The following is a 15547-nucleotide window of genomic DNA, read 5'->3' on the forward strand; positions in this document are numbered from 1 at the left end:
TGCAGTGTTGATTGCGTGCAAACGTGCAAATTGTTTCCTCCATGACCTCAAGAAGTCCCCCCCCCCCGCTTTTAAAAAAAAAGTAGTCTTTTTGTGAGTAGCAAGACAGAAAAAAAAAAAAAACCCAGTAGCAAGCCCATTAGAGCGGTGTGCACAGACCCTGGATGCAAGGCTCTCTCGCTCTCACAAAACCCTTTCTCCTCTCTGAGAACAAATTCGACCTTGGGATAACTTCCAGCTCCGTTCCCCTCAAAACCGATAAAGGTGGGATATCTGCTGTGTTGGCGAAGGGCAGGGCACACGGTTAACACAAACTCAGACTGGTAAGCTGCATGCCAGCAGGTGCCTGGATATGAGCTTTGCAGGGTCCTCGGATGCACAGAGATGCTGGCTCCTGTGGCCATGGAAGCCAGGACAGATGTGGGCCAGAAACAAGTCCCTGGGACTTTTGCAAATACTTTACTAAAGATAAATGCTCCATACTGACTGGCAGCCATGTTGTGCTTCCTACCCTGTCTCCTTCCCAGTGAACCAAGTACTGCCTATGTTAGCAGCCTTGAATGTCTGAGTTAATCCCCCATGAGCGTGACAAAACTAGCCAGTGTGTGAATATGTATATGGATGTTGGGTTTTCTGAGAAGGGGTGTCTTTGTTGTTTGTTTCGGTCTTGAGAGAGGGTCTCATTCCATGTCTTAGGCTAGCCAGCAGCTCAATGTGTTGCCTGGGCTGAGCTCCAGTGAATGGCTATCTTTCTGTCTCAGTCTCCCAGTGCTGAGATTACAAGCATGAGCCACCATATCGGGCTAGCTGAGAGGCCTTTTCTTGAAGATATGGGACAGGATACTAAAAAAGGGCAAACTGGTTCTCCCTTCAATACAAGTTCAAAAGACAAGACACTAGCAGAAGCCAGTCTGCTATGGCAGCTGCACTGAGGCTGCACTATACAAACAGTGACCAAAGCTAAAGCCTGAGAAATTCTGGCTGGAGAGACAACTCAGGGTGAAGAGCACTAGCTGCTCTTCCAGCTCCAGAGCTCTGATGCCCTCTTCCGGCCTTCACAGGCACTGCATGCACATTTTACATATATACACACATACATACAGGCAAAAGGCTCATGTACATAAAATAAAAAATAAATCAGACTTTGAAAGAAAAATATAAACAAGGGATGGAACTTGGGTGATTTTTTTGTCCTTTAAAATTATTTATTATATTATAATAGGATATAATATTTACAATACAATGCAGTAACAAAAATAATGTGAGGCCTGTATCTGGAAGCTCAACAAAACACTCCCTCCTCCCCAAGTAGCCCCACTAACCCTCACCTCTGTCATCATACGCGGTCAGGAATAGTGATTATAGAGGAGATGGAGGTAAGGGTTTGAGAGACAGAAAAGAAGTAGACACGGAGGCTGGGCCCCACACACGGAGGTGATCTTAACCATTTCCTGCCACCATGTCCTGGCCGCAGGGTAAGTCTAGAGGCTGCCCACAGCCTATGGCACTTAAAGAGTGGGGACTAGGAGAGCTCGCTCTAATGCTACCTTCAACTGTCATGTCTGACCTGGCTCCCCGCTCGAGGAAGGCTGTACTTCTTCCTGTAGACTCTGTAGCCCATCACTGGACTCCTGTGCTGTATCTCTAACTCAACAAGTTCAAACCACGTTCGTTCGTTTTGTGCATGTTTACCTATGTGTGTGGTATGCATGTGTGTGCTGGTGGACATGTGTGCGGAGGGCCAGAGGTTAATATCTGGTACCTTCTTCCACATCACTCCCCACCTCAGTTCACTTCGGTCACTGAACCTGGAGCATGCCCATTCTATTAGCCTGGCTAGCTGCTTTCCCTACGCATCCTTTGTCTCTGTCCCAGGAAGCAGGATACAGGTGAGCATCTGAACTCCAGTCCTCACACGTGCACAGCAAGCACCTGACCCACAGAAAGCAGGTCTTTAACCTGGGACGGCCAGTCTACATCTTCCAAGCCTCAGGTGTGTTAGTTGTCATGATTCCCTGGGGACTTCTTCTCCATGGCAACAGCAGCCAGGCAGAGCATGGGCAGACATTCTCAATTAAGAGTCCTCATGATCTGAAAACATTGTCATGTTCTTGTGGAGGAAGACTGTATTCTGGACCTAGAGCTACTTCTAAAGACCAACAATAAGAGCAGATACCTGGAAATTTGTTCACTTGACCGGAGAGTATGTCACTGTCGCGAAATGAAACTCCGTGCCAGTAGATGTCACAAGGCAAGCGCCGGCCAAATGGGAACTGGAAAAAGAGGGGAATGTGATTTGTAGTGCGAGTAAGAGCACAGCAGCCACACTGGGGCTCAGGGTTTACAAATGCCTGATGCCAGGTAAACATCCCACAGTTTAATCTCCAAGGCAAGTAAGGAAATGGCTCCCACGGGCCGCGTGGCTCAGAGCAGTGGCAGAGAGACTGTTGTCTGGCAAGCACTGTTTTCTTTAACAAGCCTCATGACTGCCTTCTAAAGGATTGCTCCCATTTCACTGATTAAAAACTTAAGGCCAAAAAGCATTCATTTAATATGCTCTGTTCATGCAGAGCTGGTGTGTTCAGGTTTAAACCTAGGACAAAACAACCCAAATCCTAAGTCCATACGTCCTTCCCTTTCTCTGAAACTGGCAGCCCTCAACTGGGCCCACAAAGCAGGCAGTCTCTCCTTTCCCACGTGTCTCACACACAACTCCCCACACCACAAGAAGCATCCTTGGCTGTTGAGACAGTCCCTGGGCCTTACTGCACATGTTTTGAATTCATAAATGAATGAGCCAGGGCATGGTCACCCGTCTCAGAACAACCTAATGAGTGTCTGCCTTCCAGGGATTTGGAAGTCAGCGACGCCAGGCAACCTCTGCTGGCCCCTGGCGCCAGCGCAATGAAAAGACAGACGGAGGCAGCTCTAGATGACCGAGTGCGGGAGGGGGCAGCCCATCTGCTGAGAGAAGGGCCAGCCGCGAGAGAAACAGGGAGACAGAGACCCTGGATCGTCGGGCCTGTTGTCCTCCCCAGCCTGGCTGCCCCACCTGCCCTTGGATCCTACAACACAGTCCTGGGTTGTTCTAGGTTCCTCTTTTGTACACGCTCTAGGGCTGCACTTGTTTCCAGTAGAAACCCCCTCACAGACCAAAAGGTCTGTCTTTCTGCCACATTCCGCAACCTTAATGCCACTAGCAAATTCTGCCTCTGTGAAAGCAGTTCTTTAAAATGTGACTCGGGTGACCTTGTTCACGGAGTGTGAAGACTGGCTAGCTCACACTTAGAACTTGCTTGCTAAAAGTCCAAACAAAGAGAGATGGCCATACTTAAATAAAACCATTTGATGTTCCCATTTTGAGACTACGCTTCATCAGAATTTCTATCTGCTGTGAGTTGAGGGCTCCATCCTGATGGACTCACATGGCCTGACTAATGAAATGGCGGTAAGGATGCTTCCAGCCATCCCAAGTGAAAACCGAGGCCAGCAGCCTCCAGCCCTTTACGTCAGCTACGTGGCTTCCACGTTGGGCCACAGTGAGGCATGTGCTATTACAAGTGCAGGCGTGAACAACTTGTATGCACAATTCATAGCTTTTTGTTCATTTTCTTTGCTTCCAATGGGTGGCAAGTATTCAGCAGCCATAAATATTAAGAGTTGGGACATATGCTGCCTCCTTCCAGCTGTTAAGTCTAATCTAGAAAGGCAAAGACAAGATGATGGGGGCTCTAAAATGCAAAATGTACAAGCAACTGTACTGTAATTGGAGTGACTTTATTGCCATCATTAGTGACCAACACCGGCTCCTTGCTAGTGCGCTGCCTGATGATACGTCACAACCATGCCATCGGCCTCCAATTCACAACGAGGCGGAGTGGCTAAGGTGGGAGGGCTGTCATGAACTTGAGGCCAACCAAAGTAAGACCTGGTCTTATGAAAAAAAAAGCAAATAAACAAACAAAGCACAAACAAAGAAAAGAATAGAAACAAATACTTTTAGTTCTTTAAGTTAAAAAAAAAACTACATTTTTCCAGTAATCATCATGCTCCAGGTTCTCCATATCAAGGAACACAGAACAGGACAATTTCCAAACCCCTCCTCAGAGCTTGAACGTATTCAACAGCAGAAAGCTGAAGTCTTAGCTTCTAAGATTGAGAACAAGACAAGGGCATCTGGTTTCACTTCCTTCTTATTTTTTTATTGATTTTTATTGAGCTCTACATTTTTCTCTGCTCCTCTCCCTGCCTCTCCCCTTCTCCCTTCAGCCCTCCACCAAGGTCTCCATGCTCCCAATTTACTCAGAAGAGTTTGTCATAGCCAGAACCTGGAAACAACCTGATTTCACTTCTGTTCAACAGAGGGCTAACAACATTAGAGCAACAGGCAAAAGAAATTACGGACACTCTCACTAGCAATGGAGAGGGAAATGGCCTCTGCCTGTGGAAAACAGGATCCTATATGCAGGAAGCCCTCACGATTGCATGAAAAACTGGCAGATTACACAACAAGCTTACAGTATAGGATCCTATATGTAGGAAGCCCTCACGATTGCATGAAAATTTACAGATTACATAACATGCTTACAGAAAATCAAGAGACCCGTGCTCTAACACGGAAAGAACAAAATACTTCAGAGTTAATGTGAGAAGGGAGTAAATGCCTTGTACAGAGAAAACTACAAAATGTTCTTCAAGGAAATTAATGACAGTTCAAATAAAGGGAAAGAAATTCCATTTCACAGATTGGAAACAACATTATTTAAGATGTCAATACTTGAAGCCCGCCTTTTCATCTGTGAGGTCCTTGGATCCCCCAACACAGCCTGCTTCAGGGCAGAGGGGTCTGGAGAGTGTTTCTGCCACTGGGGCTTCTTTCTACCATCCTACCCTGCCCCCCAAGCCTGCCTTTTGGTCTGTGAGGTCCTTAGAATCCTGCAAGAGACCCTGCTCCCGTGCTGAGGGGATCTGGAGAGGTAAGTGCCCAGGGGACTGAATCCAGGCCCCCTCCAATTCCCTAAGCTTTTCTGGCCAACCAGCAGGGTGAGTTCCATGCTGCTGGCATTCTTTACCCCATTCCACCCTGCCCCCGAAGCCCATCTGCAAAGTCCTTGGATCCCCCAACACAGCCTGCTTCCAGGGGCAGAGGGGATGCTACCATGTGAGGGGACCTAAGAGAGGGCAGACCAAGAAAAACTCCAAAGTACACAGTCAGCCACAACAAAGATTGGACCAAGGTGCCAAGACTCTGTTGGCCTCATTTGAAGGAAGAGATGGGCAGGTGTCAATGCAAGAATTCCTCCAACATCCTGAAAAGCAACATGGTAACACCAGAATCCAGTGAACACACAACAAGAGGACTTGAACATCCTAACCCAGAAGAAGTAGAAGAAATCGACTTTAAACGTAACTTTATGAAAATGATGGAGACATTTAAACAGGAAATGAAAAACTCCCTTGAAGAAATGGAAGAGAACACAAGCAAAAAGTTAGAAGATATTAATAAATCCCTCAAAGATACCCAAGAAAACCAAGAAAAAGCAATCAAACAGGTAATGGAAACAATTCAAGACTTGCAAACAGAAATGGAGGTAATAAAGAAAACACAAACCAAGGGATGGCTGGATATGGAAAATCTGGGTGAATAAACAGGAACTACAGAGACAAGTATAATGAACAGAATACAAGAGATAGAAGAAAGAATCTCAGGTGCTGAAGATACTATAGAGGAAATAGACTCATTGATCAAAGAAAACAGCTAATCCAACAAATTCTTAACACAAAACATCCAAGAAATCTGGGACACCATGAAAAGACCAAACCTAAGAATAATAAGGGTAGAAGAAGGAGAACTCCAGCTCAAAGGCCCAGAAAATATATTCAACAAAATTATAGAAGAAAACTTTTCCAACCTAAAGAAGGATATTCCTATGAAGGTACAAGAAGCTTACAGAACACCAAATAGACTGGATCAAAAAAAATCCCCTCGCCATATAATAATCAAAACACAAAACATACAAAATAAAGAAAGAATATTAAGAGCTGCAAAGGAAAAAGGTCCAAGTAACATATAAAGGTAAACCTATAAGAATTACACCTGACTTCTCAATGGAAACCATGAAAGCCAGAAGGTCTTGGGTCAATGTGCTGCAGACACTAAGAGACAGTTTCTGGCCAGTCAGCTAAAACATCCTGTTTGTTCGTGTTCCCTCTGCCGTCTGGTGATTAGCTATAGGGCATTGCTGACTCCATCTTGGGCATGGTAATTTCTCACCTGCCTGAGGGGTATTCCATTGTGCAGCAGCTAGGTGTTTAAGGTTTTCCCTAAATTTGAATAAATGGTATTCTACTGATCTCCTTTCGAATGACCCAGGTCTCTTGTGTGTTCTTTCGATCTCCATGCCCTTGCCTGACTCGCAGACGGTACAGTGGTGTGCGAACTGTACCGAGAGAGTAACACAGGTGTTACAAAATACAAACACAGAAAACAATCCAAAGAATCCATGAAACAAAGAACTGGTTCTTTGAGAAAATCAACAAGATTGACAAACCCCTATCCAAACTAATCAAAAGGAAGAGAGAGAACACTCAGATTAACAAGATCAGAAATGAAAAGGGGGATATAACAACAGACACTGAGGAAATTCAAAGAATCATTAGGTCTTACTACAAAAGGCTGTACATGACAAAATTGGAAAATGTAAAAGAAATGGACATTTTTTAAAATAAATACCATATACCAAAATTAAACCAAGACCAGGTGAACAATTTAAATAGACCTGTAAGTCACGAGGAAATAGAAGCTGTCATCAAAAACCTCCCAACCAAAAAAAAAAAAAGCCCAGGGCCAGATGGTTTTAGTGCAGAATTCTACCAGATCTTCCAAGAAGAGCTAATACCTATACTCCTCAATGTGTTCCACATAATAGAAACAGAAGGGTCATTGCCAAACTCTATTTATGAAGCTACAGTTACCCTGATACCAAAACCAAACAAAGACTCAACCAAGAAAGAGAATTATAGACCAATTTCACTCATGAACATTGATGCAAAAATTCTCAATAAAATACTGGCAAACTGAATCCAAGAACATATCAAAAAAAATTATCCATTTTGATCAAGTAGGCTTCATCCCAGAGATGCAGGGCTGGTTCAACATACAAAAATCTATCAATGTAATCCATCATATAAATAAACTGAAAGAAAAAAACCATATGATCATTTCATTAGATGCCGAAAAAGCATTTGACAAAATTCAACACCCCTTTATGATATCATATCTAAATGTAATAAAAGCAGCAGCATTATTTATAATAGCCAGAACTTGGAAACAACCTAGATGCCCCTGAATGGAAGAATGGATAAAGAAAGTGTGGCATATCTACACATTAGAGTACTACTCAGCAGTAAAAAAAAAAAAAAAAAAAAAAAAAGAAATGACATCTTGAAATTTGCATGCAAATGGATGGAAACAGAAAACACTATCCTGAGTGAGATAACCCAGACCCAAAAATATGAATATGGTATGTACTCACTCATTAGTGGATTCTAGCCATAAACAAAGGACATTGAGCCTATAGTTGGTGATCCTAGAGAAGCTAATTAAGAAGGTGAACCCAAAGAAAAACATATATAGATCTACCTGGAAATTGGAAGCAGACAAGATCGCCAGGCAAAAGTTGGGAGCATGGGGGTGGGGAGAGGGGGAAAGAGAAGGGAGAAAGGGAGGGTTGGGAAGAGGCTGGGGGAGTGGGATGGTTGAGATGGAGGAAGGACCGATATGGAAGCATGGAATGAGATTGAGGGAGCCATTTTGGGGTTGGCAAGAGGCTTGGCTCTGGAGGGGTTCCCAAGAGTCCATGGGGATGATCCTGGGTAGTTGAGGAGAAGGTGCCCGAACTGGTCTTGTCCCGTAGTCAAACTGATGACTGTCTTGAATATCACCATAGAACCTTTGTCCAGCGACAGATGGAGATAGAGACAGGGACCCACATTGGAGCACTGGACTGAGCTCCCAAGGTCCAGTTGAAGAGCAGAAGGAGGGAGAATATAAGAAAGGAAGTCAGGACCACAAGGGGTTGATCCATCCACCGAGACAGTGTGCCTGAGCCAATGGGAGCTCACCAAAGCCCGCTGGACTGGGACTGAATAAGGATGGGATCAAACTGGACCCTCTGAATGTGGCTGACAATGGGGGCTGACTGAGAAGCCAATGATAATGGCACTGGGATTTGTCTCTACCGCATGTACTGGATTTTTGGGATCCTAGTCTATTTGGATGCACACCTTCCTAGGCCTGGATGGAGTGGGGAGGGCCTTGGACTTCCCACAGGGCAAGGAATCCTGCCCTCTCTTAGGACTGAAGGGGGAGTGGGGAGGGTGAGTGGGGGAGCTGGGGGAAAAGTAGGAGAAGGGGAGGAAGTGGAAATTTTGATTGGTATTATTTATAAAGTAATAATAATAAAAAAAGATGTCAATACTATCTAAAATGAGCTATAGATTCATGGTCTCTAACAAAACAGCCATGACTTAGTTTTGGCAAGAAATAGAAAAGATGATCTTCTAACTCAATGGATTACAAGAATCTCTGGTTGGTCAAAGGATAAACACAGTGGGAGACCTCACACTCCTGATGTCAAAGCTGAAACAAAGCTCCATGGTTATAAAACAAAATACAGCCACATAGATACCAGATGAACTGGTCAAAACAGGAAACACAATGCCAAATGCTGTGAAGAGTGTGAGGAGTGAGGACACATTCTTTTCTGGAGGAATGTGAAATAGCACAGACTCCTTTAGAAGACAGGTGGGCAGTGACTTAGGAGACAAAATAGACCTATCCCATCATCTGGTGATTACACTTCTTGGGGTTTACTCAAGGGAATTGAAACTATGTCCACACAAGATGCTGAACACAAGTGTTTATCACCAGCTCCAGCTGCTGCAGCAGGTGAGTGGCATACTGTGGTACAGACAGGAGACAAGACCTTGGTGATAAAGGGCCCTCAGCTTTCTAGTCAGGACAAAATGTAGAGGAACCATTGTGCACACTGTTAAACAAAAGAAGTCAATATGAAATGGCTCCACAATGCATCACTCCCACCATAAGACATTCTGGGAAAGGCAAAACAACAGCGACGATAGAGCCATCAGTGGAAGTCCGCGGTTGCTGGAGAGGGAGAGGTGAGTCGTAGAGCACCGCGGGTTTTCACGACAGTGAGACTGGGCATGCTAACGATGAGCTCCTTTCCCAAAGGCCACAGAAACCACCAAGCCTGTCTGTGAACACATGGCCAGAGGAGCTCACTAAGAGCACCACACACTCAAAAGCACACCATCACTGCAAGTTTGCGTTTACACCATGCTTCTCTCTTTTATTTTGAATACTTTAGTTTTTTAAGTTTATGTGCTTTGCTGTTTTGCCTGCATGTATATCTGTATGAGGCAGTCAGATCTTGGAATTACAGACAGTTGTGAGCTGCCGCGTGGGACTTGAACCCAGGACCTCTGGAAGAGCAGTCAGTGCTTTTAACGTCTGAGCCATCTCTCTAGCTTCTACACCATGTTTCTTAATGGCTTAGTAATGTGTACTCAGCACTGTGTGCTGTGTCTCAACCCTCATGACAGTCTCACAAGAAAAGCAGCAGCAGCACGAACCCTGTTTCCAGATGAGGACACAGCACTTTGCAAGGGTAAACAACTTCCTCCAGGTCACAGGGCTAGTAAAGGCAGAGTTCAAATCCTGGTCTCTGAACCATGCCTGGTTAATCTCAGAACTCAGAGCTCAGGAGGCAGAAGCAGGCAGCTCTCTATGAGTTCAAGGCCATCCTGCTCTACATAGCAAGTTCCAGGCAGCCAGGGATTGAGATGCTGTCTCATAAAATCGAAACAAAAAATTAACATGGCTGGTGACATGGCTCAGGGGACAAGCTCTTGCCACACAAGCCTGGTTACCTGAGTTCATCTTTGGAACTCACAGGAAGGTGGAAAGTTGTCGTTCACGGCACATACACCCATGCACACCCTGTAAGAAGTCCTGCCTCTGAGACTAAAGCTCCTGGACAGCGGCTGTTGTGTGCATGTTGTGTGCATGTGTGCCCTCAGGGTCTGTTGTGTGCAGGTTGTGTGCATGTGTGCCCTCGGGGTCTGTTGTGTGCATGCGTTACCCTCGGGGTCTGTTGTGTGCATGTTGTGGGCATGTTGTGTGCATGTGCACCCTCGGGGTCTGTGCAAGCTTGGACTGAAAACTCCAGGACCATGATGAGCCCAACTGTGGGACGAGCACCAAGGGAACCAGGAATGCTAAACACATGGGGTTATTCCTTCAAAGGGAGGGGGAGACACATAACCTATGAACTGCCCAGAAGTCTGAGAGTGATGGGTTAATAGCCTGGTAACCTTTGCACTGTGTGGCCGAGACAACACTGAATTCTCCTCCAGACCCTTAACATTATCCCAGTTGTCTTGGTCAACCTGTGGAACCTACCCTTGTGGAAGGTGTCACATGTGGCTAATCCACAGAACCCGTGTTTATGGACGATGTCACATGCACTTTACATGTTTTGCTGCAGCCATGTGCACATGGGGTTGATTTTGCTATCACCAGGAAAGTTTTCAGCAAGTTGTACTGTGCTTGACTAAAATAAACTGCCCAGGATCAGACTCCTGAAGTTTGAACCAATACCCACTACCAAGTGGTGCTGAAGCAAACTACCTTCTCATCTTTCACAGACTGTTTCTCTGCAGGCCACGTTGGTTGCAGAGACAGCCCCCATCCTGCACTCAATACGCTTTTCCTCTTTTATAAGCAAAGAGCCTCCAGTAGTTCATTATATAAAACTGATCCAGCACTGCATGCCACACCTGGAGCTAATCATTGCAGTCATGCATCAGTCCACTGTGAAGTATTGCAACAAGCCTACCCACATCACTACACTACCAGCTCTGGCACAAACAAGTTCCCATGTCAGGGGACACACCTGGATGGGCCCGAAGTCTTTCCCCTCTTGACCAGAGGACTGAAAACACACTTTGAAAACAGGCTAAAACCAGGGCTGGACCATTGAGTGTCCTTTGAGCATATTTGTGCTTAAGGACTTGATGTTAGGGTCTCTCTTTTAATGGCCCAAAGGCATATTCAAACTCTGCCTCCCCCTGGAATTAAAAAATGAAATTTCATGGCTGTTCCTAAATTTTCTGCGCTTTGTGACCGAGTTTCTTCATAAAGCTGCTGTGCAAACAGGTTTTTTCAACAACTGGGAGAAAAGTGGAAATATGCTTTGACAGGGGCGAGTACATGCCCAGGACACAGACAGGAAAAACCACCCAGACCAGCGCTTTAGAGCACATGGGAGGGGGGGGGGGGCTGGAGAGAGGGCTCAGAGGCTGGGGGGGGGGCGGGGAGGGCGGGGGGGCGGGCTGGAGAGAGGGCTCAGAGGCTCAGAGGTTAAGAGCATGGCGGGGGGGGGGGGGCTGGAGAGAGGGCTCAGAGGCTCAGGGAGGGTGGGGGGGCTGGAGAGAGGGCTCAGAGGCTCAGAGGCTCAGAGCATGTGCTGCTTTCGCAGAGGACTTAGGTTGGTTCCCACACCCACACTGTTGCTCACAACTCCTTAACTCCAGCTCCAAGGGATCAAATCCCCTCTTCTAGCCTCCATAGGCACTGTCCACACAGGCAAATACACACATAAATTAACAATAAACAAATCTTTAAAATTGAATGCATCCTCATAATGAGTGTAAGAATTACTATTTATGGCAGATCTCTTGCATATCTACCCTCATTCTGCAAATAAATATAATCCCAGTGGTGGAACTGTAAACCCAGAACTGGAAGCCACATTGACCTCTCTCCAAAGGTTGTGCTTTTTAATTCTACTAAACTAGATATCTGCTTGACAGCTAACCTGAGTCAAAAATGAGCACGCAGCTGTGTGGCTGACATCTCAAAGAAGATGTCATAAATGTGCTTAATATAGTTATAGCCCTGGTATCAACTTTTAGGTCTGATATGAATTATGTGAAACCCAATGAATGGCACCTGGTCACCTTTGGCTCAATTCAAACTTGCCTCTCCCATGTGGTTGGTTGTGATGTAACCTGCATGTTGCTCATTCTAGTGACGCAAACCCAGAAAGTCATCAGCTACTGAGCTTTATTAAAGCCTTATGCTCAACACTGGGGTTTATAACCTACTGAGACCACTTCTCACTGTTCTCCACAAACAGCCAAACTACAAGCTGGGACAGAAAGACAAAGGAACAAATCCCAGAGACCTTAGGAAGGGCATGGTCCCACGCTCTCTTCCTTTGCCTCCTTCCCTTCTTTTTCCCTCTCTCAGTCTCTCCCTTGTTTTCTTCCACCAACAGTTATTTTTGTAGCTTTTGGGGCTGCCCATTGCACCCCATGCACACCCCAGCCTCTCGGCAATAAGGGTCTTGTTTTCTCCATTTGGTTTCATCTGCTCCTTGGGTTTCTCACACACACACATCTGAACCCAACTGCAATTAACTAAATAACTAGACTGTAGCTATTCCAACTGTCACCTGCCACGGCTCTCCTAGACTGTAGCTATTCCAACTGTCGCCTGCCACTGCTCTCCTAGACTGTAGCTATTCCAACTGTCACTCGGCCACTGCTCTCCTAGACTGTAGCTATTCCAACTGTCACTCGGCCACGGCTCTCCTAGACTTTAGCTATTCCAATTGTCGCCTGCCACTACTCTCCTAGACTGTAGCTATTCCAGCTTGAGTGCTTAAGACCCAGTTTGAAAGAAACCATAAAGGTCCTAACAAAAGAATGTAGCATAGGAACCCTCAGGAAACAAGACTATAAACATTCACCACTGACCTTCAGGGAGAAATTCGTAAGTCCATTCCCATCACATAGCAAATACCTAAAGTGATGAGTATTAAGGGGCAGCATTTATCTTGCCTCACAGCCATGGAGGTTTCAGACACTCCTAAGGTGAGACAAGCTCTTTAGGAGAGGAAGCATGTGGTGAAGCAAATTCACTCATCTCTTAGCAAGGAAGCAAAAGAGATCAGGGTACCTCTCCACATCCTCTTTGAGGGCACACTCCGAACGACCTGTCTCCCTCTGAGCCGCACTTGCTAAGGGTTCCACCACTCTGCAATATGGCTGGGAGCCAACTCTTTACCACATGGCCCTTGCAAGACATTTCCAATCCAGCCCGCAGCACTATCAGAGCCTGAACACATTTCTGGCTATCAAATGTGACCAGATCAACGCAAACCCTGGAAGCAGAAGGCCAGCGCATCCAACTTCTCTGTCACTTCAATCTCATCCAACAGCACTGTAGTTCACCCAGACAACTGAGAAGCACCCGCAGACAGCTGAGGACCATGCAAGACTCTAGACTCCCTTGTCTTGTAAGAATGGGGCTGATGCGTAAGGACCTCCGGGTGGGTGGGAGATCACACTGCCCAGCCTCTGGGGAGCTCACAATGCAGACAAGCCCCTTGCCTGGCATCTGAGAACCTGGCTTCAAACCTCAGCCCTGCCAACTGTGATGGGCCGTGGTTTCATCACCTGAGAAAGATGAGCTATACAACATCCCTGGAGTGGGGTGCTACAGAGATGAAAACAACCACTGGGGAAAAGAGTCCCTGATGCAGGAGCCTGGCGCACAGGAGACCTAAGTTAGCCCAGTAGGAGGCTGTGAAGAGCAAGGCTCCTGGCTGTTCTGCCACTAACAAAGTCCCTTGGTGAGAAAGGCAGAGAGGGAGCCTTCCCAGCCAGGCCTGGAGACAGAGAAAGAGAAGACACCCCAGCAGGAGTCCTCCCAGGAAGTTGTGAAGCAGAGCCCTCTGATGACAGACATGCAAATTAATCCTGCTGGTTATAGTGAAGAAAACTTCAGCACTCAGGGAGGCAGAGGTAGGAGGGTCTCTGTGAGTTCCAGGACAGCCAGGGCTGTTACACAGAGAAGCCTTGTCTCAAACAACAGCAAAGAACAGAAGAAAAAAATACCCAGAGATGAGTGTGAGGTTGGTATGACGTGAGACTGTAGGAGTCAGGGAAGTTGGGTGGATAATGGAGAGTCCTGCATGTCTGGAGCTCAGGGCTGATGCGGACAAACATGGAGAGACCCACAGGGCCCCATGAAGCCCACATCAAGGCTGAAGAATTCCCCCCAGGCCAAGGATTGAACTTGGCTCTGCAGATATAGGAAAGCTGGGGGACAGGAGACAAACTGCGCAAGAAAGGAGGATGGACTGGAGCAGACTCTGCGAGGAAACCAACCAGCACTGGGAGAAGAAAAAGGAAGCCAGGCAGGGCTGCGAGAAGAGGAGGAAGCCAATGTGGTGCCTGGGCCAAGAGACAGGCATGCATGGGGAAGAGGGGAAGACAAATTGAGGAGTTAGGGCATAGGGCAGCCCCAGGTCAGCACGTTTAGGGACCCTTCTGAGTTCCTCCTCATGCGTCCATGAGCCTCCATTCCTGTTTCACCTCCCCCGGGATGCAGGCGGCCGAGACTCCCAAGGAGAGGCTCTCACAGGGCTAACTAGTGCTCAGAGGAGCCTTCCAATTTAATAACGGTGCCGGAGTTCCAGTGTGTTTCCCGGGAACACAGCAATTACTCACCCTCTAATAGAGCCAATAAATACAGTATGAAGATGGGCAATTAACAACCTTCTGCTGGAAAGTGGCAATTCTCGTGATCTAGGAAGCTTTCTGTCCCTGCTCCCTTCGTTACTGCAGACACAGTAGGACATCCGGGGGAGAGTGCCGCTCATCGCTCACCACGTTAATGCTAAAGCCCGTGGAGTTATATTAAGACTATTTGTTTTCATCTGCTCCTTCCTAGTCGTTCAGTTGGCAGAGCTGGGGTGAGGTCTGTCCTCTGCCCCCACATCTGGTAACAAGTCTTTTAATGAGGTCAATAATGCTGCCAAATAGTCTAAGTGTGGGGAGGAACCATGCCAGTCGGAGGGGGAGCTGACCTTTCACCTCTCATGATGTCAACCTTCCCTCTGGATACCCACTCTGCTATCGACTTTCTCGCCCAGGAAGAATCTTCGTGGTGATTATACTAGGCAGGAGGGAAAAAAAATCTACAAACTTCTAAAGTGATTTACCTCCTGACTTGCAGTTTTAATTAAAATTCCAGTTTATTTAGCAAATAGCTCTGGGAAGATTAGATACCAATTTAGTACTGTGTTCTTTCTCCACTTCCCAATTTATAAGGGTGACACAGGCAAGATCGCCATGCTAAATGTCTCTAAGTCTGTCACATCGTAACTCTGCCTCCGATAAAGAGAGCCGGCCCCACTGATAAACTCTAAAGTAGCTCCATTACAGCCCGGAAACCACCAAGTTTCCTCTCTGCTCCTGAGCCCCTCACAACGGTGAATTGTCATTTCACTGCTAAGTCCCAAGTTAAGGAGTTTCTTCCTCAACGGAACTTGAAATGTATTTATTAGCTGAAGTGGGGGTAAAGCCGGAGAGGCTTCCATTCCAGAAGCTTCTGCTCTCAGCCAGGAAACAGCATCGTGGAAGTCAGAGCTGACCCCTCTTAGCCAACAGC

At 46.5% G+C, this 15547-nt stretch overlaps 1 protein-coding gene across 3 annotated transcripts in view; it reads right to left on the minus strand.

Moving 5' to 3' along the window:
* Ttll11 (tubulin tyrosine ligase like 11) overlaps positions 1-15547 on the minus strand; it is a 224135-nt gene that overhangs the window by 184853 nt on the left and 23735 nt on the right. For 2 of the 3 annotated variants that reach the window (XM_041674423.1, XM_041674422.1), the window contains exon 2: positions 2177-2273. The exons of the other annotated variant lie outside the window; for it this stretch is intronic. In XM_041674423.1, coding sequence (XP_041530357.1) covers positions 2177-2273 — 97 coding nt within the window. The remainder of the gene's footprint in view (positions 1-2176; positions 2274-15547) is intronic. 3 annotated transcript variants of the gene reach the window in all.

This window comes from Microtus oregoni, unplaced genomic scaffold, assembly GCF_018167655.1.
Source record: "Microtus oregoni isolate MIOR12 unplaced genomic scaffold, Mior012 000025F_ref0000491, whole genome shotgun sequence".
NCBI lineage: Eukaryota > Metazoa > Chordata > Mammalia > Rodentia > Cricetidae > Microtus > Microtus oregoni.